The sequence below is a fragment of the Scyliorhinus torazame genome, chromosome 21 (genome assembly GCF_047496885.1).
Source record: "Scyliorhinus torazame isolate Kashiwa2021f chromosome 21, sScyTor2.1, whole genome shotgun sequence".
NCBI lineage: Eukaryota > Metazoa > Chordata > Chondrichthyes > Carcharhiniformes > Scyliorhinidae > Scyliorhinus > Scyliorhinus torazame.
In genome coordinates this window covers 52412743-52439521 of record NC_092727.1, presented here as the reverse complement: position 1 = coordinate 52439521, position 26779 = coordinate 52412743, and the positions used below count along the sequence as shown (strand labels likewise).

The window sequence follows — 26779 nt, the reverse complement described above, 5'->3', positions numbered from 1 at the left end:
CTCTCACTACAATCCAGCCCTGCTTTCTAAGAATTCTTATGAAGTGATTTCCTGTATCCAGAGTTTTTTGCTGATGAGATACACCCCTCCCCCAGCGGATTTATGGAAGTTAGATCTGGGTAGGAGTTGGAACACAGAGAGACGTCTTTGGTTATTGATCGATATTCACACTGGAGTCTACCTAATGGTCACTTATCGAAGTCCGTCTGCTCAGAGTGAGCGAAATCTCCTTTCGTTGTCTTTGCTTTCACTTGAAGAACTTTTCTTCAAGGTGGAAAATCAGAGTGGAGTAGGAGGGAGACCAATGTGCGCACAGATCCACCAACCTGGTGGGGGAGGAAATACAGTCATAGTTAGGGGATGATTTTGGGAGAGGGCGGATATGGTGATAACCTCATAGCACAGGCCAATGAAACAATGCATTATTTTTGTACCAGTTGTCTCCTAGATAAAGACGCTAATTATGGTTAGTATTGTCTCTGAGACCATCACTGGACTGAAGTGAGAACCAGGCCTTTTTTAATCCAGTTGTCGTAGTGTTTACACTCAGTTATTCCTGCTGGTTATTCCTTGCGAGGCCTGGACCAACATTTTATTAAAACACATTGTTTCTTTCACATGGCTGAAGCTATAGGGTCAAACAGCCACTCTTCAATCCCATGAAGGTCGCATTGACCGCTTTCTCCTCTAACCAGCTGGACAACTGTTCAATGCTGGCAGCCAGGTTTACTCCTGCTGCAGGCATCTCTGGACTTTAATATCCAGCACACGTTCTATTATCTGCATGTTTCACGATATTGACGACTGTACTGCGAGCACAAAACCAATGAAACTGTGCTGTGTAATGGAGAGTACTTCAGGTAAGAAACAGGACAGACATCTTCCAAAGTGTGATGGGTTAACTGGTTGCCAAAAACTACTTACACGTACTTATAATAATGTTAAACTGGAAACTGGGACTGCTCGTGAAACAGAGAGCTCACAAACTGCAATCTGATCAGAATCATCCTAGCCTGGTTTTGTTTTTGGTTTCTTCTGAAAGCTTTCAACCGTCTCCTTCCTGACTGTGGGCGTTACTGTTGTAAGTGTGAAGATCTGGCTTTAGTCAATATAAATTGGCCCATTCCTGAATGTAACCTGCGATAAGGAGAGTTAATGGGGTCTCTTGGTCTTCTGATACATGTTACTCTCCCCGCAACCTGATGTGGGTACAACTGTGCTTGTTCGTGACTCCACTTTACCCGTCAAGAGAAGCAGCCACTGGTTGTTTTTTAATAATTGTTTTATTGAGGTATTTTCTTTGGCAGTTTAACAGCAACAAAATCCACAATATAAATAACAAGAAAAGAAAGAAAATATATACATAGTGCAAATTCCGCCCCTCTCTCCCGCAGATCCTGCCATTATTTTCTCTCCTTCGCTGCACTAACTTAACGTACCCACCTACGCTACACTAACCTAACCCCCCACTTCTGCTGACATTTAATTCTCTGCAAGGAAGTCGACGAATGGTTGCCACCTCCGGGCGAACCCTAACAGAGACCCTCTCATGGCGAAGTTAATTTTTTCCAGACAAAGGAAGCCGGCCATGTCTGAAAGCCAGTTCTCCGATTTCGGGGGCTTTGAGTCCCTCCATGCCCGCAATATACACCTCCGGGCACCAGGGAAGCAAAGGCCAGAACATCTGCCTCTTTCTCCTCCTTGATTCCCGGGTCCTGCGATACCCCAAAAATCGGCACCTCCGGACTCATTGCCACCCTCATCTTTAATACTGTGGACATTGTGTCGGCAAACCCCTGCCAAAATCCCCTCAGTTTTGGACATGCCCAGAACATGTGGACATGGTTCGCTGGCCCCCCCCCCGCACAGTTCGCACATCTGTCCTCCACCCCAAAGAATCTGCTCATCCGGGCCACTGTCATGTGAGCCCGGTGAACAACCTTAAACTGGATCAGGCTGAGCCTGGCACATGTTGCGGTGGCATTGACCCTTCCTAGCGCGTCCGCCCACAGACCCTCCTCCATCTCACCCCCAAGCTCCTCCTCCCACTTAAGCTTCAGCTCCTCAGTTTGCGTCTCCTCCGACCCCATAAGCTCTTTATATATATCCGAGACCCTCCCCTCCCCTACCCATCCTCTAGAAACCACCCTATCCTGAATCCCCCTTAACAGCAGGAGTGGGAAGGTTAGCACCTGCCTCCGCAAAAAGTCCTGCACCTGTAAATTCCGGAGATCATTCCCTCCAGCCAACGCAAACTTCTCCTCCAGCGCCCTCATACTCGGGAAATTCCTTCTATGAACAAGTCCCCCATCCTCTCTATTCCCGCTCTCTGCCAATTACGGAACCCGCCATCCATCCTCCCCGGGGTAAACCTATGGTTATCGCAGATTGGGGACCACATCGATGCCCCCTCTGCCCCCACATGTCTCCTCCACTGCCCGCAGGTTCTCAGGGTCGCCACTACCACCGGACTGGTGGATTACCGCGCCGGCGGGAAAGGCAGGGGCGCCGTCACCAGTGCCCCTAAACCTGTGCCGTTACACGAGGCCACCTCCATGCGCACCCACGCCGGCTCACCCCCCACAGCCACCTCCTCATCATGGCTATGTTAGCCGCCCAGTAGTAATTACTGAAATTCGGCAGCGCCAGCCCACCATCTCCTCGATTCCGCTCGAGCATTGTCCTCTTCACCCGTGGGGGCTTAACCCCCACGCAAAGCCCACAATAATCTTATTGATCCGCTTGAAAAAGGAATGCGGGATGAAAATGGGGAGGCACTGGAAAACTAAAAGAAACCTCAGGAGGACCGTCATTTTTACCGACTGCACCCTACCCGCCAGAGACAGCGGGAACGCGTCCCATCTCCGGAAATCCTTCTTCATCTGGTCCACCAACCGGGCCAGGTTCAATTTGGGTAGCCTATCCCAATCCCTCGCCACCTGAATACCCAAGTATCTAAAACTATCCTCCACCACTCTGAACGGTAGTTCCCCCAATTGCCTCTCCTGACCCCTCGCCTGCACCACAAACAGCTCGCTCTTCCCCATATTGAGCTTGTAACCCGAAAACCGGCCAAATTCCCCTAGGGTTCCCGTAATTGCCCCCATCCCCTCCATTGGGTCAGAGATATACAGCAGCAAGTCATCCGCATACAACGAGACTCTGTGTTCCACCTCCCCCCCGGACCAGCCCCTTCCAGCCCCTTGAGGCCCTCAGAGCAATCGCCAGTGGCTCTATCGCCAGCACAAACAGCAGTGGGGAGAGGGGACATCCCTGTCTCCTCCCCCGGTGTAATCTGAAATATTCCGACGTCGTCCTATTTGTCCGTACACTAGCTACCGGTGCCCGGTACAGCAGCCTATCCCAGTCAACAAAGCCCTTCCCAAACCCGAACCGCTCCAGCACCTCCCATAAGTAATCCCACTTGACCCGGTCGAACACTTTTTCCACGTCCATCGCAACCATCACTTCAACTTCCCTACCTCCTGGGACATCATAATCACATTGAGCAGCCTTCTAACATTGGCCCCCAGCTGCCTGCCCTTGATAAACACTGTCTGGTCTTCTCCTGTAACGTCCGGTACACAGTCCTCAATCCAATCTTGGCCAGGAGCTTGGCATCCACGTTTAACTTAGATATCGGCCAATAAGAACCACACAGCTGCGGGTCCTTGTCCCTTTTCAAAATGAGCGAAATTATGGCCTGTGACATTGTCTGGGGTAGAACTCCTCTTCCCTTGGCCTTGTTAAAGACTTTCAACAGCACTGGCCCCAATATCCTGGAGAACTTTTTGTAGAACTCGACTGAGTACCCGTCCAGTCCCGGGGCCTTCCCCAACTGCATGGCCTTCAAGCCCTCCATTATCTCCTCCAGCCCGACTGGGGCCCCCAGACCTTCTACCAGCTCTCCGTCCACCTTCGGGAAAGTCAGCCCATCCAAAAAGTGCCTCATCCCCTCCGGCCCCCCAGGGGGTTCCGATCTATACAGCCTACTATAAAAGTCCCAAAAGGTCTTGCTTACCCCCTCCGAGTCCCCCCCCCCCCCCCATCTGCTCCATGAACCCTTTCAGCTCCTTTGCCATTGCTGGCACCCTACCCATTCTCGAACATGACCGGTCTAGGCCTGGATCAATAACCGTGTTGAAATCCCCACCCATAATCAGCCTGTGCGAATCCAGCTCCTGAATCTTCCCCAGCACCCTCTTTATAAAATCACCGTCATCCCAATTTGACCAACACTACCTTCATCCCCTGCAGCGTACCACTAACCATGATAAATCTCCCTCCTACATCCGAGGCTATCCTCCCTGCCTCAAACGCCACCCGCTTATTGATCAAAATTGCAGCACCCCTTGTCTTAGAGTCCACCACGAGTGGAAAACCTGCCCAACCCAGCCTTTCCTCAACCTGACCTGATCCACCACCTTAAGATGTGTCTCCTGCAGCAGCACCATATCCGCCTTCAAACTCCTAAGGTGTGCAAACACACGAGCCCTCTTCATCGGCCCATTGAGCCCCCGGACGTTCCAAGTGACCATCCTAGTTGGGGGGGGGCAAAGTGCCCCCCCTCCCCGCCTGTCAGCCATTACCTTTCTTGGGCCTGCCTCTAGCCCGTGCACCACACCTCCTCTGGCCCGCCACGGGGTGGCCCCCACCCCCGACCCCCTCAGTGACCTTCCATCAAAGTCCCTCCCATGTCAGCAGAACCCATCCCCCCCCCCCCCTTAGCAACACTACTCTAAATCTCAACCCAGCTAATAAACTAATCTTATACACACACCCCACTGTGGTTCCGTGAGCTAGCTCACTCGAGGTAGCTTGGTGACCCCCCGCCTCTGGCGCTAAGAGGTCTCCCACCCATTGTTCCCTCACTCCCCTTCCCCCGCTCCTGCAAACAAGTTTCCTCATCCAGCCGTCCCCCAACAAACACCCAGCAGCAAGCTAAAACAAAGATCAAAGGCACCACCCACCGAAACCCAGACAGGCACGTCTCCATTCCACCAAAGTGCACAAGAGTATAATTACCCAAACTACAACACAAGAAAAACAATTACCAACATCTACTCCACAAACAGAAAAGAACCAAAAACAAAACGAAAAATCGCTTCTCCAACCCCCCAACTCACCTCTCCCCTTAACAGAGCTCCAAAAAGAAGACTTATACAAAGCAATACGAAAGAACATAGCCAATTTTAACAACAGTAAGAGAGGAAAAAACACACCACCCCCAACCGCAGCCCCACTGACAATCCGAGGGGGGAGAGATGAAAAACCAAATAAACAAAAAAAAAAACCAGAAAAAGAACAGACAAAGAAAAGGGGCCCAATATAGGCCAACATACTGTCACTGAGTCCAAAAGTTCTCAAGCTCCCACCAGTCCTTTTCTTTTTGCATAGTCCAGCGCCTCATCGGGCGACTCAAAATAATGGTGTTGGTCTTCATGCATGACCCACAAGCACGCCGGGTACAGCAGGCCGAACTTCACCTGCTTCTGAAAGAAGATTGCCTTGACCTGGTTGAAGCCTGCCCTCTTCCTCGCCAACTCCACGCTCTGGTCCTGGTATACCCGCAGGATGCTATTCTTCCACTTGCAACTTGCGCTTGGCCCACCGCAGAATACATTCCTTACCCAGGAACCATTGCCCTCGGAGGGTCTCCCGCCCGCGGCTTCCTGGCAAGCACCTGATACACCCTGTCCACCTCCAACGGTTGGGGGGATGCCCCTTCGCCAAGCAGCTTTTCGACCATACCCGCCACGTATGCACCTGCATCTGCTCCCTCAGCTCCCTCAGGAAGCCCGACAATTCTTAGATTTTGTCAGCGGGACCGGTTCTCAAGGTCTTCCACCTTTTCCAAGAGCCTTTTCTGCTGCACTCGAAGCATCCCCACCTCCACCCGCTTCTGTCTGGCGAAACCATCCTGGATGGCCTGCATCACTGGGTCCGCTGCACTTTGCGCTGCCACTCCAGGGGTCCGCCCCTCGGCCATACTGACTCCTGTTCCAGCTTCCACGCCACTCACTACTGGCTTCTTGAGGCCTTTTTATTGGATTTATGCACACTTATAATCCTTTTTTCCATAAACCAATGCGAGGTAACCGTGCCCAGCTGCCTCAGCCAACAAATCTTCCGATTAAAATCGAAGAAAAGTCCAGGGGAAAGGTCCAAAAGCCCAACCAGAGCGGGAGCCACCAAATGTGCGACCTACTCCTCCATAGTCACCACCGGACGTCCCAGTCACTGTTTGTTCACTAGAGTGCAGATCAGTTGTGTGTTAGACATGGGAAGGGAACATTGAAATAAATTGCACCCCTTTGAGCAAAGGGAGAATGTGACATAAGAGAGAGAAAGGGGCAGAGAAAGATGGCACGAGAATGAGTTGGGACTCCAACAGAAGAACAAGTGAAGCTCCTACAAAGAACATTCATGTCCCTCAACCTTCATATAACAGCAATTTGTGTTTAAAGCAAATCACAATCTGTATGAGCAGACCAAATGCTGCAGATTATGATGCTTAGGGCAGAGTTTCACAGTAATTGGCATCACTCAAGTTTGAGCATAAATATACAGAGGCAACAGGTTATTCAACACATTCGTGACATCCCAGTTTTCTCCTCATCTCAATGCAACACACATGTACTTTCCAGTAGCAATAACTGAGATAACTAGAGATCAAGAGCTGGGATCCTGCTTTCCCTCCCTCTTCCCCTTGTCTCCTTAACCAAATTGCACAGAGATCATTTTTTCCTCTCATCCACTGCCTGACTGAGATCACCTAAGTTGGAAAAAACAGTGGATTGGAAATGGAACTGGTGCTCAACAACAGAGCCACCAGACACATCCAGCATTCACACATTGTCCAATAATCACACACTGTCCATCATTCACACACTGCCTATCATCCACACACTGTCCATCATTCATACACTGTCCATCATTCATACACTGTCCATCATTCACACACTGTCCATCATTCACACACTGTCCATCATTCACACACTATTCATCATTCACAAACTGTCCATTATCCACACACTGTCCATCATTCATACAGTGTCCATCATTCACACATTGTCCATTATTCACACCCTGTCCATTATCCACACACTGTCCATTATTCACACACTGTCCATCATTCACACACTGTCCATTATCCACACACTGTCCATCATTCACACACTGTCCATCATTTACACACTGTTCATCATTCACACACTGTCCATTATCCACACACTGTCCATAATTCATACAGTGTCCATCATTCACACATTGTCCATTATTCACACACTGTCCATTATCCACACACTGTCCATTATTCACACACTGTCCATCATTCACACACTGTCTATCATCCACACACTGTCCATCATTCACACACTGTCCATCATTCACACACTGTCCATCATTCACACACTGTCCATTATCCACACACTGTCCATTATCCACACACTGTCCATTATCCACACACTGTCCATTATCCTCACACTGTCCATCATTCACACATTGTCCATTATCCACACACTGTCCATTATCCACACACAGTCCATCATTCACACATTGCCGATCATCCACACACAGTCCATCATTCACACACTGTCCATTATCCACACACTGTTCATTATTCACACACTCCATCATCCACACACTGTCCATTATCCACACACTGTCCATTATCCACACACTGTCCATCATCCACACACAGTCCATTATTCACACACTGTCCATTATCCACACACTGTTCATTATTCACACACTGTTCATTATTCACACACTGTCCATCATTCACACACTGTTCATCATTCACACTCTGTCCATCATCCACACACTGTCCATCATTCACACACTGTCCATTATCCACACACTGTCCATCATTCACACACTGTCCATCATTCACACACTGTCCATCATTCACACACTGTTCATCATTCACACACTGTCCATTATCCACACACTGTTCATTATTCACACACTGTTCATCATTCACACACTGTCCATTATCCACACACTGTCCATAATTCATACAGTGTCCATCATTCACACATTGTCCATTATTCACACGCTGTCCATTATCCACACACTGTCCATTATTCACACACTGTCCATCATTCACACACTGTCTATCATCCACACACTGTCCATCATTCACACACTGTCCATCATTCACACACTGTCCATCATTCACACACTGTCCATTATCCACACACTGTCCATTATCCACACACTGTCCATTATCCACACACTGTCCATTATCCTCACACTGTCCATCATTCACACATTGTCCATTATCCACACACTGTCCATTATCCACACACAGTCCATCATTCACACATTGCCGATCATCCACACACAGTCCATCATTCACACACTGTCCATTATCCACACACTGTTCATTATTCACACACTCCATCATCCACACACTGTCCATTATCCACACACTGTCCATTATCCACACACTGTCCATCATCCACACACTGTCCATTATTCACACACTGTCCATTATCCACACACTGTTCATTATTCACACACTGTTCATTATTCACACACTGTCCATCATTCACACACTGTTCATCATTCACACTCTGTCCATTATCCACACAGTGTCCATTATCCACACACTGTCCATCATTCACACACTGTTCATCATTCACACTCTCCATTATCCACACACTGTCCATTATCCACACACGGTCCATTATCCACACACTGTCCATCATTCACACACTGTCCATTATCCACACACTGTCCATCATCCACACACTGTCCATCATTGACACACTGTTCATCATTCACACTCTGGCCATTATCCACACACTGTCCATTATCCACACACTGTCCATTATTCACACACTGTCCACTATTCACACACTGTCCATTATCCACACACAGTCCATTATCCACACACTGTCCATCATCCACACACAGTCCATTATCCACACACTGTCCATCATCCACACACTGTCCATCATTCACACACTGTTCATTATCCACACACTGTCCATTATCCACACACAGTCCATTATCCACACACTGTCCATCATCCACACACTGTCCATCATTCACACACGGTCCATCATTCACACCCTGTCCATTATTCACACACTGTCCATTATTCACACACTGTCCATTATTCACACACTGTCCATCATCCACACACTGTCCATTATCCACACACTGTCCATCATTCACACACTGACCATTATCCACACACAGTCCATTATCCACACACTGTCCATCATTCACACACTGTCCATTATTCACACATTGTCCATTATCCACACACTGTCCATTATCCGCACACTGTCCATCATTCACACACTGTCCATTATCCACACACTGTCCATTATCCACACACTGTCCATCATTCACACACTGTCCATTATTCACACACTGTCCATCATCCACACACAGTCCATCATTCACACACTGTCCATCATTCACACCCTGTCCATTATCCACACACTGTCCATTATCCACACACTGTCCATTATCCACACATTGTCCATTATCCACACACTGTCCATTATCCACACACTGTCCATTATTCACACACTGTCCATCATTCATACACAGTCCATCATCCACACACTGTCCATCATCCACACACTGTCCATTATCCACACACTGTCCATTATCCACACACTGTCCATCATCCACACACTGTCCATTATTCACACACTGTCCATCATTCACACACTGTCCATTATCCACACACTGTCCATTATCCACACACTGTCCATTATCCACACACTGTCCATTATCCACACATTGTCCATTATCCACACACTGTCCATTATCCACACACTGTCCATTATTCACACACTGTCCATCATTCATACACAGTCCATCATCCACACACTGTCCATCATCCACACACTGTCCATTATCCACACACTGTCCATCATCCACACACTGTCCATTATTCACACACTGTCCATCATTCACACACTGTCCATTATCCACACACTGTTCATTATTCACACACTGTCCATCATCCACACACTGTCCATTATCCACACACTGTCCATCATTCACACACTGTCCATTATCCACACACTGTCCATTATTCACACACTGTCCATCATTCACACGCTGTCCATTATCCACACACTGTCCATTATCCACACACTGTCCATTATTCACACACTGTCCATGATTCACACACTGTGCATTATCCACACACTGTTCATTATTCACACACTCCATCATCCACACACTGTCCATTATCCACACACTGTCCATTATCCACACACTGTCCATCATCCACACACTGTCCATTATCCACACACTGTTCATTATTCACACACTGTCCATTATCCACACACTGTTCATTATTCACACACTGTCCATCATCCACACACTGTTCATCATTCACACACTGTCCATTATCCACACACTGCCCATTATCCACACACTGTCCATTATTCACACACTGCACATTATCCACACACTGTCCATTATTCAGACACTGTCCATCATTCACACACTGTCCATTATTGACACACTGTTCATTATTCACACACTGTCCATCATTCACACACTGCCCATTATCCACACACAGTCCATTATTCACACACTGTCCATCATTCACACACCGTCCATTATCCACACACTGTCCATTATCCACACACTGTCCATTATCCACACACTGGTCATTAGTCACACACTGTTCATTATTCACACACTGTCCATTATCCACACACTGTCCATTATCCACACACTGTCCATTATTCACACACTGTCCATTATCCACAGACTATCCATCAGTCACGCACTGTCCATCATTCACACCCTGTCCATTATCCATACACTATCCATCATTCACACACTGTCCATCATTCACACACTGTCCATCATTCACACACTGTCCATTATCCACACACTGTCCATTATCCACACACTGTCCATCATTCACACACTCTCCATTATTCACACACTGCCCATTATCCACACACTGTCCATTATCCACACACTATCCATCAGTCACGCACTGTCCATCATTCACACCCTGTCCATTATCCATACACTGTCCATCATTCACACACTGTCCATCATTCACACACTGTCCATTATCCACACACTGTCCATTATCCACACACTGTCCATTATCCACACACTGTCCATCATTCAGACACTGTCCATTATCCACACACTGTCCATTATCCACACGCTGTCCATCATTCACACACTGTCCATTATCCACACACTGTCCATTATCCACACACTGTCCTTCCGCTGCACACTCTTCCAGGTGTTTCAGAGAATGTGTTGCGATGAGTGATGCAATTATTTTAAAATTTGAAAATATGGGTAGTTCCATTCCATGGAAATGAGCTGATTTCTACTTTTGTGGATGAAATATTTTATTTTTTACCTAAGGGTTCTTTTATAATTTGATTGCTGCAGGCATTGCGAAACAAAAATATAGAGACAATAAAATAAAAAATGTTTGGAAATGTGGCAGATGTGGACTGGAAGGGCATGTCACAGAATTGGAGAGCGCACGAGGAAGGTAAATACAAATAGAAAGGGTTTGCGAAGGAGAAAGTGATAGAAGGTGATGCATGCAGAGAAAAAAAGGGGAGTGAAATTGAATGGTAGATAGAATGAGAGAAAGTAAAAGTGGAGAGGGAGAGAGAACTATCGAGGGAGATGGAAGTAGACAAATAGAGGGAGAGAAAAAGCAGCGATCGAGAGAAGGAAAAATGTGCACACATTACTGCACTACAATGACTGCAGTACATGCATTAGAATTTCAACTTTTGTTTCGAAGAGTTTTTATACAGGTCTCAATGAAAGTGCTCTTTGATCCCAATTCTCCGAGGACAACAACCAGCTACTCCGAGGGGGGTGCTGGAAACAGAGCCTGCAATGTATCAGAGCGTGACCTGCTGCCTGTCTCTGACTCAGTTACAAGGGCCAAGTCACCCTGGGTCAGGGACTGCAAGGGTTTTGCCCTCAATCGCATCTTATTACACTGAAGCTACTGTTCTTTCTTTAGCTAAAGGTATGATGTTAGTTTGGGGAGGGAGAATGTCCGTTGGTGTGGGGATGTGCTCCATACTGTGAGGCTGGACAAAGGCCCTTTAATGACCATTCTCTTTAAAAGGAATTGATTGCAGGGGGAAAAATTCAGTTCTGCACACCCTCCCTCCAATGCAACACATCCACAATTTCTGTTTAACCTTGTGTTTCTTCACTTGGCGGCATGACCTCCTTCACGTCTGTGTACCGAACATAGATTTCCTGAGATTCCGGAAATACACTTGGGATATTGAGAAATGTGCTGCATGTTTATTGCTAAGGAATCATGTTGTGATAATTTCAGACCTTCAATCAAGTGAAGAGTGCACAGGGGGAGTGGTAGGGAAGGGAATGACTCACTGATAACCCTTGCCATGTCGTTTGATGTGAATGAACTGGGAAATAATCTGACCGCATCACTGCAAAAGAGGAAATAATCGGACACTACGGGTGAGATTTTCTGGCCTCCCCGCGACGTGTTTCTCGGCAGCCCGCAGTTGACCAGGAGAACCCGCTGTTGATAATGGGGCTTCCCACTGAATCCACCTCACGTTGTTGGAAAACCCATGGCATGAGGTATGCAATCAGTGGGAATGGAAGGTCGCGCCAGCATAGCAGCTGGAAGATCTCACCTTATGTTTCTGTCAGATGGAGACTTTGCAAAATGTACTGTAAAGTTTCTTTGTCATTTCTCGTACACAGCGGGAAATCTATGAGGGAAATTATTTCAACCATTTTTTGTGTTAAATCTTTCAACTCAAACTGCTGTAAATATTCAGGAAACAGATCATTTGGACAATATTATCATTTAAAGCTGTCTTTGCAAGTACTAGTTTGTTAATAGCAAGAGTCCAATCCCGGTAACATCTCATTCCAGCCTTGTTCACTGCCATTAGCATATGTAGGTCCGAACCTGTTTACTCCAGGTAACATCTGGACCTCTGTCCTGTCCACTCCTGGTAACATCAGGAACTCTGTTCTGTCCACTCCTGGTAATATCTGGACCTCTGTCCTGTCCGCTCCTGGTAACATCAGGAACTCTGTCCTGTCCACTCCTGGTAACATCAGGAATTCTGTCCTGTCCACTCCTGGTACCATCAGGAACTCTGTCCTGTCCACTCCTGGTAATATCTGGACCTCTGTCCTCTCCACTCCTGGTAACATCAGGAACTCTGTCCTGTCCACTCCTGGTAATATCTGGACCTCTGTCCTGCCCACTCCTGGTAATCAGGTACTCTGTCCTGTCCACTCCTGGTAACATCAGGAACTCTGTCCCGTCCACTCCTGGTAACATAGGTCCTATCTGCTTCCATCGAGATCTGGAATCCAGCTCTATTCACTTCTGGTAACAGTTTGAGCTCCGACCTGTCTTGCACCTTTTGTGAAATGGAATAATTTTCTTCTGTGAGGAGGAAGGAAATGTGTCCAGTTTTTCTCCCAAAAGCTCAGAAGAGAGAGAATGTGATCCAAAGGGCTGTGCTTTGAGCAGAGACTCTGATTTGTGTCTGAGACAGAGGTGGGCTTCCACAGTGCTGCAGAGTGGGGCCCGGCCAATGTGGGGGGCTCCATACGGAGATGTGACTGTTGTGGTGGGAACACCATGGCAAGACCAATCAGAGCCTTGGTGGCTCTAAATTTGCTGATAGGCTCAAATGAGAGTGGTGGAGACTTAGGCCTGTCCAAACACGGATCTCCTAAATTGGTGTGAAGTTTCTGAACTTTTATTGAGTAAAGGTACAAAACAGCAGCCAGGTTTTTCGCATTTGGTGTGGCAGGCAGCATGAGGCAAAAATGAGGTCACCAACCTAACATCGGGATGCAAATTTGCAAATCCTTCAGTATTGAAAGGAGCAGTGGGGCGATTCTTGACCTCCAGGCCAGGACCGAGGAGGGTGGGTGGGCAACCAACCAAAAAGAACAGAGGCCACTAGACCAGGCAGCCAGGAGCCAGCTTGAGCCCAGACCACCCAAGTGAGAGCCAAGAGATGAGCAGAGCAGCAGTCGGAAGGTGTGAAGAAGGCCAGGCAAGCGCCAGTGTCGTGTCTCGGGGAATCGAGGAGCAGAGACCAGTGGGAGAGGGGCGACTCGACCAGAACCAGAGGTCAGACAGGCAGGTCTGAGAGTGAGATGGTTGCTCAGTAACCAACATCTTTTTTTGTATTGTTTTTGCATGTAGAATTTACTGCTTTTTTGCTGTCGGTCATTTCTCTCCCTGATCAATAACAGTGTCGTTTGTGATACCCGGCTTGCCTTGACCATCCATCGGCATCAAAGCTTTCCCAAAACTTATTGCCAGCATTCAGCTACTCTGGTTGGATTCTGGGAGTGAGCTCCAGTTGATCCTCACACCAACTATTTTCACAATTTTGATGTCATTGGGGGCAGGTTGCCATGTCATCAGGGGATGGGGCAGTACATGGGGCCACTGCAAAGAGGGAGAGAACGGGGCTCCCAAAAATGTAAGTCCACCTCTACCTGAAGTCTTAATTCTCTCCACGTTCAGTTTATACACATTAACCATCATTGCGTTTCCCCTTCATTTATCTCTCATTAAACATTACCCACTGACATTTCTCTGGGGTGAACTCACACATCATATCAGTCTTTCCCTGTCTAACTTGCCAAATGAATTAGTTGGTGGGACTTCTGCACTCCATTGCGAAGTTGTCCCTTTACAGTAATTTTCTTTGAACATTTACGGAACTGTTTGACCGCATCACTATCATTTCGTACCTGTCCAGCTCTGAGCCAGGTTCAAATCCTATCACAGCAGATGGCAAAATTTGAATTCAATAAAGGGAAAATCTGGAGTGAAAAATGTAATGGTGACCATAAAACCATTGCCAATTGCTGTAAAAGCCCATCTGGTTCACTGGTGTCCGTTAGGGAAGGAAATCTGTCATCCTTACCTGGTCTGGCCTACATGTGACTCCAGATCCACAGTAATATGGTTAACTCTTAAATGCCATTTGAAATGGCCAAGCAAGTTCAAGGGCAATTAAGGAGGGCAATAAATGCTGGCCCAGCCAGCGATGCCCACATCCCATTAATGAATAAAAGCATGCAATCAAACCAATGGCCAATTTCCATTGCATTGTGGTTTTGAGACACGCAACCTACATGGGCTTGTTTTGTTAACTCAATCTTGTGGGTAATTTACAGTTAGGATTTTCCTGAGTGATTGAACCAAATGTTCTCTGTGTTGTTGGGATGTTGAACTGTGATGATGGTCATTGATGCAGGACCTCATCTCTGACTTAGCTTGGATAGCTGCAGTCCCAGGCGGAGCGGCAGAGCTGTTGATAGTCCATAATATCTGCGTTCCTGAAGTGTAATTATGTCCAAGTTTGGGATTTATTTTGCTTTGAGGGTAAGTGGTGAATGACCGGCAGCTCAACAATCTGGAGCATCCAGGCCTCGTGACTCATCATCTGCCTGTGTTCTCTCCGAGTTCGAGGATGAATCAGTGTACGTTTAGCTGACATTTGTTCAAATCCCAAACTTGCTGTATGGCTACAGTCAGGAGAGCTGCTGGCTGTAATGGATTAGACAGATCAGTGAGAGGTTCCATCAGGGGGTTGCTGTTTAGGGACTGCCCTGTGTGCCTTGGCTTCTCTAATTTAAAAATGTTGCCATTAACCCCATGTTGGTTTTAAACATCGGCTAGTTCCAGAGAAAAGTCTTGTTCGAACAAATTTAAAATGAAAAAGTCTTTTTGTTGGTCAAAAATTTTAATTTTCATTCACGTGTTTCTCCTCTTGATCCCTCACTCTGTTATTCTGTCTCCCTCCTCCTTCCTCCCTCGTCCCTCCTCGTCACCTTCTTTCTCTTTACCCACTCCCTCTTTCTCTCTATTCACTCTTTCTCTCTCTCCCCCACTCCCCCTTTCTCCCCCTATTTCCCTCCCTCTCTCTCTCTCCCCTCCATCTCTATATCTTCCTTCCGCACCTCTCTCTCCATCCTATGGACAGGTTAGGTGAGTGGGCAACAAGATGACAGGTGGCATATAATATAAGAAAATGTGAAGTTATTCAACTTGGTCAGAAAAATGAAAAATCATATTTTTTTAAAAGGTGTTAAACTTGTAAGTGTTGATGTTTAAACAGTCTTGGGTGTGCTTGTGCATGGAATGCAGAAGGTTAGCACACATATGCAGTAAGCAATTAGGAAGGCAAATGGCTATTGTCCTTTATTACAAGGGGATTGGAGTACACAAATAAAATACTTTTCACTATACCTCGGTACACGTGACAATAAACAAATCCAATCCAATAAGTCTTGCTGCAGTTGTATCGGGTTTTGGTGAGACTACATCTGGAGTACTGTGTGTCATTTTGGTGTCCACATTTAAGAAAGAATATACTTGCATTGCAGGTGTTACAATGAAGGTTCACCAGATTGGACCCGAGGATGAATAAATTGGGCTTACATTCTCTGGAGTTCAGAAAAATGTGAGGTGATCTCATTGAAACCTACAAGGGTTCTGAAGGGGCTTGATAAAGTAGGCTCAGAGATGGTTTCCAAATCTAAAACACAGGAGGGGATGGGGGGTGGGGAGCACAGTCTCAGGATAAGGGGCTGATCATTTAGGACTGAGATGAGGAGAAAATACTTTGCTCAAAGGGTTGTAAATCTTTGAAATTCTCTAGCCCAGAGGGTTGTGGTGCTCCAATGTTGAATACATTTAAGGCTGTGGGATATTCAAATTTTTGGGACGGGATTCTCCGACACCCCGCCGGGTCAGAGAATCCCCGGGGGGGGGGGGGGGGGGGGCGTGAATCCTGCCCTGCCTCTCCGACGCCGGCTGCCGTATTCTCCGGCGGGGTTTACGCCACGCCGGTCGGGGGCCGTTGGCAGCGGACCCCCGGCAATTCTCTGGGCCCCGATGGGCCGAGCGGCCGTCAGTTCCTGGCCAGTCCCGCCGGCGTGAAATGTACATGGTCCCACACGGCGGGACCTGGCTGGTAGGCGTCTAGTGGAGTCCTCGGGGGGGGGGGGGGGCACGGTGGCCTGGCCCGCAATCAGGGCCCACCGATCTGTGGGCGGGCCTGTACTGTGGGGCACTCCTTCCTTCTGCCCCAGCCCTTGCAGGGCTCCGCCATGGCCGGAGCGAAGAAGAACTGCCCTGCGCATGCGCAGGAAACATGGCGGCTGATCTGCGCATGCACGGAACCACACCAGCGGTTCTGCGCATGCGGCAATTCATGCCGGACCTTCGCTGCCGGTTGGCACGGCGCCAACCCCTCCGGCACCAACCCCTCCGGCGCCGGCCTAGCCCCCGGAAGTGCATGTTATTCTTTGTAAGCTCAGAGTACATGATCCAATACTCTGATGTAAAATTCAGTATGGCAGGACAGAGAGGTATTGGTAGATCTATCACCCATGATTCATATCATTGCATTTGCCTTTCCATTGCCTTCTGGATTAATAAGTAACCCAGACTCATTGCACTGTATCCTGCTGCATCCCTAGCTACAGATAGTGCCCTGCCCCACAGTGTCTACTCAGTGATCCTTTCTTCTTTCATGGTCTAGTTCTACATTTAGGTGTGTCCCCAGGATGCACATCAGAGGAGGAGGCAGTCTGCTGCTTTCTATGCCCTGTGACCTTTGATGCTCTTGGCGAATGTCCACTGGAGGGCCTGGAGCTGAGGGCCGCAGCCGACATACTGTGTCAGTGGTGTCGCCGTGCCACCCTGTTCTGCCCACTAGTCTGGAGATGTGCTGGTGTCAGGAGGGGAGGATTCTGAAGAACTGGGAAACCACCGTTGTCTCGTTGGTGGTAGGTCCCGGATTGGACTCTGTGCTTCCTTCTCCCTGATAGCGCCCACAGGGCCCTGAGGGGTCTCCATGGGATAGAGGGGCAGTTGGAGTGAGCTCCAGAGGCCTCTGCGTCATCTGGCTCTGCCAGTCCTGGCATCTCTCCATTGTCTGCATCATGGTGTCGACACCCTCAGCAATGTCCCTCAGTGACTGGGCTATGCTCTGCATCAGCATTGTCGACCTGCGTCTGAGACATGTCATTTATTGAGTGAGTCATGAGGTCGAGGCCCTCGGACATAGTCATCACAGACTGGCCCATGCCTTGGGCATCACCACTCAAGACCCTGACAGCGTGCTCCAGGTTTTCCACGACTGTCACCACGCTGTGTGAAGCCTGCACATACTCCCAGTGTTTGGTTGCTATGGTTTCCTCCCACAGTCCAAAGTTGTGCAGGTTAGGTGGATTGGCGATGCCAAATTGCTCCTTCGTGTCCAACGGTTAGATGGGGATGGGACGGAGTGTGGGTCTGGGTAGGGTGCCCTTTCAAAGGTTGTTACAGACTTGATGGGCTGAATGGCCTCCTTCTGCACTGTAGATATCCTATCATTCTAGCCGTATTGGCCTTGGTGCCACACATTGTCAGCATCATCTCCTGCACACGTAACCTTTGGGGCTCCTCCAATCGGCCATTCAATCACTGGAATGTCACTGACATCCCATCATGACTGTATCCTGCATCAGGTCTGGGAGAACCTTGTCCAGAGGCTCGGCTCAGTCCTGGGATCCAACAGACTTCCAACTGCTGACTTCCTTGGATGTTCCTGTCTCCAGCCGATGTGCAGCAGCAACTGTGTGCTGCTCACCAGATTGTGTCCCAGGAGTCTGTCCACTAATGTTGGCCACCGAGGTGCGTGTCTCTGCTCTGGTGGAAGGTGGGGACGACAGTGGTGTCGTGTCAATGGTGGTCTCCTCGGAGCTCTCTGCTGAGTCGTGTGTCTCTGTGTTGGTGGGGATGATAGCAGTGTTGTGTCGACTGTGGCCTCCTCGGAGCTCTCTGTTGAGTTGTGTGTCTCTGTGTTGGTGGGGATGATAGCAGTGTTGTGTCGACTGTGGCCTCCTCGGAGCTCTCTGCCGAGTTGTGTGTCTCTGTGTTGGTGGGGATGATAGCAGTGTCGTGTCGACAGTGGCCTCCTCGGAGCTCTCTGCCGAGTTGTGTGTCTCTGTGTTGGTGGAAGGTGGGGATGATAGCAGTGTCGTGTCGACGGTGGTCTCCTCGGAGCTGTCCATCAAGGTGGGCAGGGAATGACTCCGGATGACCCAATCCCATCAGTTGGTGATCCTGCGAGGTAATGGACATGTGGTCAATGAAAGGGAAGAATCATTATGTTTGACATGAACAACTCACTTAAGACAAGTCATCTGGGTGAAGGGGCAGTGGATCCTTACCTCTGCAGCACAAGCCAACCTCGCTGTCGGTGACTGTTCTCTTCTTGGGCAACCCTCTGATTTCCAGGGCCCCGTCCTCATCAGGGTTGAGGACTCGAATCTCTGATACTCCGCCCCTCATCTTGGCCTTTTGCAGCTTATTATGGGCTATCTTCTCCTTCAGGGACAAAGAGAGGGCATAGTGAGCTGCATGATTGATGGGTAGGAGGGGTCTATAGCAGATGGCATGCGTGGGCACCCCACCTGGATATGAAAGGGTGCTCGTGGGTGCCATTGGATTCTGTGGAGCAAGTAGGGTGCGAGGAGTCAGCCAGTGATTTGGGGGCGTGGGGTGAATTTGAGGGGTGGCAGGTGGAACTGATGCTGGGAGAGAGAGGTGATAACTTACCCTTGGCAGCTCAGTGGAGATCACTGGCCTCATTCCAACATTGGACAGCAGTCCTCCTTGTCATGCTGCCTGCACTGACAGCCACTGGCACTGCCTCCCAGGCGTTATTGGTGACCATGCTGCTGGTCCTCCGACCTCCTCGGGGGAACAGGATTTCCTGTCCAACATCAATGGCGAGAAGCCTGGCCAGGTTGGCATCCCCAAGGCAAGGAGCTGGTGTGCGCGCTGCTACGCTTGTGTGTTGCCTGGGAGTGAGTAGTGAGGGAGCATTTAAAAGCAGCTCCCCCTTAGCGGCGAGACACTGAGGAACGAGTCTGGCAAATCAGAAGGTGAGACAGCCAGTAATGGCGAGAAGCTCATGGGAGCTCATTTCCGGTACTAAGTGTTGTTAAATACGGGCTGTGATCTCACCAATGTGGCCATCGAGAAACACCATGCCACTCGTGCTCAAAATTACACTTAGAAACTTTCCTATTAAATATATACATCTCTATGTATAAAGATCTCCTCCTTTTTCCCTCTATCCATTACCCTCCAGCAAGGTGGCATATAATTTTATGTCTTTCAGAGCCCCTCCCTTTATAGTGAAACTCTTTGTTGGTTGGTGTTCATTTAGAGCTGTTAATAATTGGTCGCAGGAGAGGGGCTCACCATGGTCTGCTGTTGGCTGTATCCACAGCAACTCACTAAATGGGCGATAACAATCACCACCCCAACAAGTGTGATGATGATGGGCATACTGAAGTGCCAATCAGTGGCAGGATCTCGTTTTATTGAGGAGAGGATTGTTGAAATTAGAATTCTAATTACCGTCTCATTATTTCAGGACAATTACTTTGCAGATTAGTTTATTAGTGAGGCCCACTCAAATAAGCCGTTAGAAAGAAGTGTATTAACTGCCAACTCAACTGGGGCCAGCTGCTTGCCTTGTGTCTGTTCTCAACATCACATTGATAGTAATTCTCAGACAAGAGGCACATTGAGGGCGCAATTCACCACTCCCACGCCGGTTGGGAGAATCGCCTGGGCCACCAAAATTTCCGGGGACGCCGGTCCGACGCCCTCCCGCGATTCTCCCAAGCGGCGGGAACGGCCCGGTCGAGTTTCACAGGCCGGAGAATCGCCGGAGACACCGAAAATGGCGATTCTCCGGCACCCCCGCTATTCTGAGGCCCGGATGGGCCGAGCGGCCAGGCCAAAATGGCGGGTTCCCCCCGGCGCCGTCCACACCTGGTCGCTGCAGTCGTGAGCGGTGCGTGAACGCTGGGGGGGGCGGCCTGCGGGGGGGCGAGGGGGGATCCTGCACCGGGCTTTACCTGAAATGTGGGGTGGCCCGCGATCGGTGCCCACTCTGAAGGAGGACCTCCTTCCTTCCGCGGCCCCGCATGATCCGTCCCCCATCTTCTTGCGGGGCGGACTTAGAGAGGACGGCAACCACGCATGCGCGGGCTGGCGCCGGCCAACCCGTGCATGCGCGGATGACGCCCGTTATGCGGCGCCGGCCGCGTCATCTATGCGGCGCCGCTTTTACGCGGGCAACAAGGCCTGGCGCGTGTAGATGACGCGGCCCCGATCCTGGCCCATTGTCAGGGCCTGAATCGGTCAGGACCGAGGCCGTTCCGCGCCGTCGTGAACCTCGACGGCGTTCACGATGGCGCGCCCACTTCGGCGCGGGAGTAGTGAATCGCGCCCTGAGAGTGTGAATCTGACCTGCATTGCGTAAATTGCCATGTAGCACCTACTCTGTTGAGCCAATCCTTGCTCAGAGTGTGTAAGCTACGTAACATTAGAAAATGCTGAGAAAACTTATCAGTTCTGGAAGCATCCGTGGAGAGAGAAAGAGAGTAAACTTTCAATTTGAATGTGACTTTTTGCCAGAATCCATAGTATTTTGCTTTTATTTTAGTGTGAGTTGCAGGTTTGCAAAACTATTATAATGAGTCTGTGTAACCAGACAACCTGAGGTATTTCAGGATGGCTCAGTTCTGGCTTTCATTTTGTTCCTGTTTCGGGCACTAAAGGTGGGCGTTTTGTGCAGACTGGAGGAGATTGCCCACTGCTGCGTTCTGATACTACTAAGGAGTTGTCAGCTCTACTGTTTCTTACTATTCATTTGACTCCTGTGTGACATAATGCTGCTTCTTGCTGTTCCATTTTTCTGTTCTGCTCCTGGTTTACCCATGTTTGAACGACTGATGATACAAATCTGGGGCGGAATTGTCCTCCCCCACGCCGGGTGGGAGAATCGCCGGGGCGCCGCGCGTGTGCCGCCCCGACGCCCGCACGCGATTCCCCCCCCCCCAAACCGGCGCGGCGAGAATCACGGCTGGCCGCTGGGAGAATCGCCGCTCGCCGTTTGCAACGGGCAAGCGGCGATTCTCCAGCCCGGATGGGCCGAGTGGCCTGCCCAATACGACGGGTTCCCACCGGTGCTGTCCACACCTGGTCGCTGCCGCCGGGAATGCTGGGGGGGCGGCCTGTGGGGGGCTCAAATGGGGTCTGGCCCGTGATCGATCGGCGGGCCGGCCTCTCTGAAGGAGGACCTCCTTTCCTCCGCCGCCCCGCAAGATCCATCCGACATCTTCTTGCGGGGCGGCCTCGGGGAGGACGCCAACAACACATGCGCGGGTAACGCCAGTTACTCGGCTCCGGCTGTGTCATTTACGCGGCGCCGCTTTTACGCAGCGCCAATGCCCGGCGCGCGTAATGACGCGACGCTGGTCCTAGCCCCCCCGGGGGCGGGAGAATAGGGGGCTGGGAGCGGGCTCCGACGCCGGAGTGAAACACTCCGGTTTTCACTCCCGCGTCCGCACTTAGACTCCCGATGGGCGAATTGCACCCCATATCTTTGATAGTTGAGCTGTCATCCACAATCTCCGATGTAAGTTTAATATTGATATTAGTAATTCAATTGGCAAGCCCGGCACAATTTCCAATAATGAAGAGAAAAATAATCATGTGACAAATCCCACTCGGATAAGAGGGCAATGGATGTTCACCAAATTCTAGCCCAGCACCAATCTGTTCCTGAGGGAGGGAAGATTGGACATGGAGCAGGGCTGCGAGCAGACATTATAAAATAAGGAAAGCAAGGAGGGCTGAATGCGGCACAGTGGTTAGCACTGGGACTATGGTGCTGAGGACCCGGGTTCGAATCCCAGCCCTAGATCACTGTCCGTGTGAGGTTTGCACATTCTCCCCGTGTCTGTGTGGGTTTCACCCCCACAACCCAAAGATGTGCAGGTTAGGTGGATTGGCCACGCTAAATTGCCCCTTAATTGGGAAAAAAAAAATTGGGCACTCTAAATTTAAAAAATAAATAAATAAAATAAAATAAGAAAAGCAGAAAATGCTGGAAACACATGGCAGGCCAGGAAGGGTTATTGGAGAGAGGAAGAGAAATAAACCGATTTCTAACTCTGCACAGATGCTGCCTGACCTGCTGAGTGTTTTCCACACTATCTGTTTTTACTTCAGATTTTCAATATCCACAGCAATTTGCTCTTTGTTTATTGTAAAATGACAGGTGGTTTTTGGAGTCTTCAGCCTTAACAGAAATCTAAGCTGGTCAGCAATTCCATCCTCCAGTTATTTCTATCGAAAGATGCTTCACAGGCCATGTGTGTGAATTGATTTGTTTATTTATTGTCACGTGTATCGAGATACAGTGAAAGCATTGTTCTGCTTACAGTCCTGGCAGATTGCTCCATACATGAATACATAGAACATATTGTAAATAATGGGTATAAAAGATGTAGGAAGAGCATCTGTAGGGGAAAGCTCGCAGAGAGTCACCACGCTCGTGCGCCATCTCAGAATTCAAGTGCTAATGAAGCATTAAGTTTCACACAAGCCGGTATCTTGTACCGTTGTAGGAGAGTCGTGGTTTGCTGAGACATATAAAGTGCAGCTCTATCTCGTCAGAAGCTACAGATTGTGAACAAATTGGGCACTTGAAACCGCTGTGTGTGCTGAACCAGCATGGCGCCAGGTGAAGCAGCAGTGAGTCAAATAGTGATGCCACCCTCTAGCCCAGGTAGAGCTGGAGATCCCAGGTGCCCGGCCCTCCTCCTCCACCTGCCTCCTGGTAACCGTTACCTGCCGAGTCAGGCCCACTGCCGCTGCAGGGACCTCCTGCATCTCCCCCGCTGCCGTGCTTGGCATCATCGCCTGCCCTTCCGCCACCACCTGCTCCACGGCCTCCTCTGCACAGCCCAAAAGGACGAGGCAGCTCTACGTCGGTCATGCTGCTAACGGAGCGGGTCCTAAGCCCCATGGCTGCCTCCTCTGCCGCCAGTTCGGTAAGCCACAGGATCAATCCCACAATGACACATGGTACGACAGAGTGACAATAGATTACCGAATCTCAGCTATGATTCACATCTTGTCACACTGTTCCAGTGATTAGCAGATACAGTGGATATCTTAAACTCGCCATAACGTTTAAAACTGCCATTCTGCATACCAAAATGGTTCAGGTGGTGTCTCTGTACTTTTGCTAAACTGACCCTGGCACAATGCAGAAAGGGACATGGTAAACGCAGATCCTAAACTCATTTGCCAACCCAACGATGGCTTACAGCATCAGAGAATCAGAGTAACAGTCACCTTCCTGTAGATTGGATAGATAAGTGTTAGGAGCCAATGGAAACTCAATCTTCAGATGTTTATTTCTGGTACTTCCTACAATTGAACCATCAAATCCAAAATATTTGTTGCTTGGCAGTGAATCTTGCAGACATGTCCCATACCCAACTAACACGTTCACCAAATATATTTTTGTCTGTCCGCATATCCCAAAAAAATGTGTTTACACTTCTGGTTTGAGTATAACATGCATCTTTTTTTCCTCTAAATTCCTTTCAGATCTGGAATGTGGGGACATACCATTACTGACACCCAGCAGTAACAAAATGATGTCTCAAGCCCTCAAGGCCACATTTAGTGAGTTCACCAGGGAACAGCAGCGACTGGGAATCCCAAAAGGTAAGCACTACAATTCACTGCAGTGGCAGAGTTCCTTTATGAGTGCGATTCACCTAAATGCGAACAAAGTCCGACAGCGTGTGTATTTTAACCTCATGTTTCCTGGCGCTAACAGCGCCGACAAACACAACGCTGTCAAATATCACTCGGGTTTGATAAGGGGCCTCAGCGGGAAAAGGGCCACTGAGGCCGCACATAGCCCCATTTTCTGCACTGAGGTGTCCTGATCTCTGGAGCCCCCGACCCCCAACGCACATGAGGGGGTCCCCAGGCACTCACCCGCACCTCCCCACGCAGGGCACCCCTGGCCCGATTGCCACCGTGTTAAAAATGCCAGGTTGGCACATTGCCAGTGTCACCCTGGTACCCTGGCAGTGCCACCTGGGCAGTGCCAGGCTGTCACCCAGGTGGCAATGCCAGGATGCCAAGCTGGCAGTGCCAGGGCATCAGGCTAGCAGTGCAATGGTGCACAATCCACAAAGGGCATGCACCTATGGACCTCGATCCCCTAGGAGAACCTCCCATGAGTGCCATTCCGTCTGGTCGCCATTGTGGAGGCCAGTACTAAATAGTGCTCACCCGAGCTTTCCAAGGCGAAGGGGATAGATCCCAATGCCTCGGGAAACTACATATTAGATTAAGACTAGCTGTCTCGCTCTAAAATGCAGATTTGCCTAAAAGAGATCCTGCCCACAATGAGCGGGACTCACATCGCGACATCTTGCATTGCAAGCCGGGTATGTCCCAGAGCACAGTCTCCCGGCTTCTATCAACCACATTGCGCCACGGCATACTGCATTTCAGCCGCAATGTGGCCATTCAGTTGTGCCCTGTATATTGATCTGACCTTGGGTATCCTCCAGTAAAGTGCCTGAGTGGCCTGGGTATTGTGATTTTTAAAGGGCTCTCTCACGTTGTCAGAGAGGCATTCTTCCCTCTTCAGAAGCAGCAAGAGATGCTAAACATTGTTAATATTTCATTTATGCTTGCATTTCACCTCAGAAATGGTACCCAGCTCTTCCAAAAATCAAACAACATGGGGGGGCATCACACATTAATCAGGGGCATCTCTTAAATAATGTTTAGACATTTTCAGGGTAAAGGTGACTGACATTTTAAAAATATTTTTTACGGGATGTGGGCTTTGCTGGCTAGGCCAGCATTTGTTGCACATCCTTAACTGCCCTTGGGAAAGATGTGGTGAGCTGCCTTCCTGAGCCACTGCAGTCCACGTAGTGTAGGTACACACACAGTGCTGTTGGGGAGGAAGTTCCAGGATTCTGACCCAGGGACCATGAAGGAACAGTGATATATTTCCAAGTCAGGATGGTGAGTGACTTGGATGGGAAATTGCTGGTGGTGGTGTTCCCATGTATCTGCTGCCCTTGTCCTTCAAGATGGTAGCAGTGGTGTGTTTGGACCGTGCTGCCTAAGGAAAATTGGTGAGTTCCTTCAGTGCATCTTGTAGATGATACACACTGCTACTACTTACTTCGGTGGTGGGAGGAGTGAATGTTTGTGGAAGAGTTATCAATCATTTGGGCTGCCTTGTCCTGGATGGTGTCAAGCTTCTTCAGTGTTTTTGGAGCTGCACTCGTCCAGGAAAGTGGAGAGTATTCCATCACACTCCTGACTTGTGCCTTGTTTGTGGGAGTTGAGAGGTGAGTTTCCTGCCACAGAATTCCTAGCCTCTGACCTGCCCTTGTAGCCACAGTATTTATATAGCTAGTCCAGATCAGTTTCTAGTCAATGGTAAATATCAGGATGTTGAAAATGGGGGACTGCGTGATGGTAATGCCATTGAATATCATGGGGCAATGGTTTGATTCTCTGTTATTGGAGATGGTCATTTGGCACTTGAGTGGCGCGAATGTTAATTGCCACCGGTTAGCCGAAGCCTGGATATTGTCCAGGTCGTGCTGCATTTGCACTTGGACTGTTTCAGTGCCTGAGTTGTCGTGAATGGTGCTGAACATTGTGCATTCATCGGTGAACATCCACACATCTGACCTTGGTCGGAAGGAAGGTAATTGATTGAGGAGCAGAAGATGATTGGGCCTCGGACAATACCCTGAGAAACACTTGTAGTGATGTCCCGGGTCTGAGCTGACTACCTCCAACAACCACAAGCATCTTCCTTCCAACCATTGGAGAGTTTCCCCCTGATTCCCATTG

The 26779-nt window shown here is 49.2% G+C and overlaps 1 protein-coding gene across 3 annotated transcripts in view; it reads left to right on the top strand.

Moving 5' to 3' along the window:
• Positions 1 to 26779, top strand: part of ets1 (v-ets avian erythroblastosis virus E26 oncogene homolog 1) — a 158760-nt gene that overhangs the window by 97872 nt on the left and 34109 nt on the right. For all 3 annotated transcript variants that reach the window (XM_072486808.1, XM_072486807.1, XM_072486809.1), the window contains one exon: positions 24485 to 24604. In XM_072486808.1, coding sequence (XP_072342909.1) covers positions 24485 to 24604 — 120 coding nt within the window. The remainder of the gene's footprint in view (positions 1 to 24484; positions 24605 to 26779) is intronic.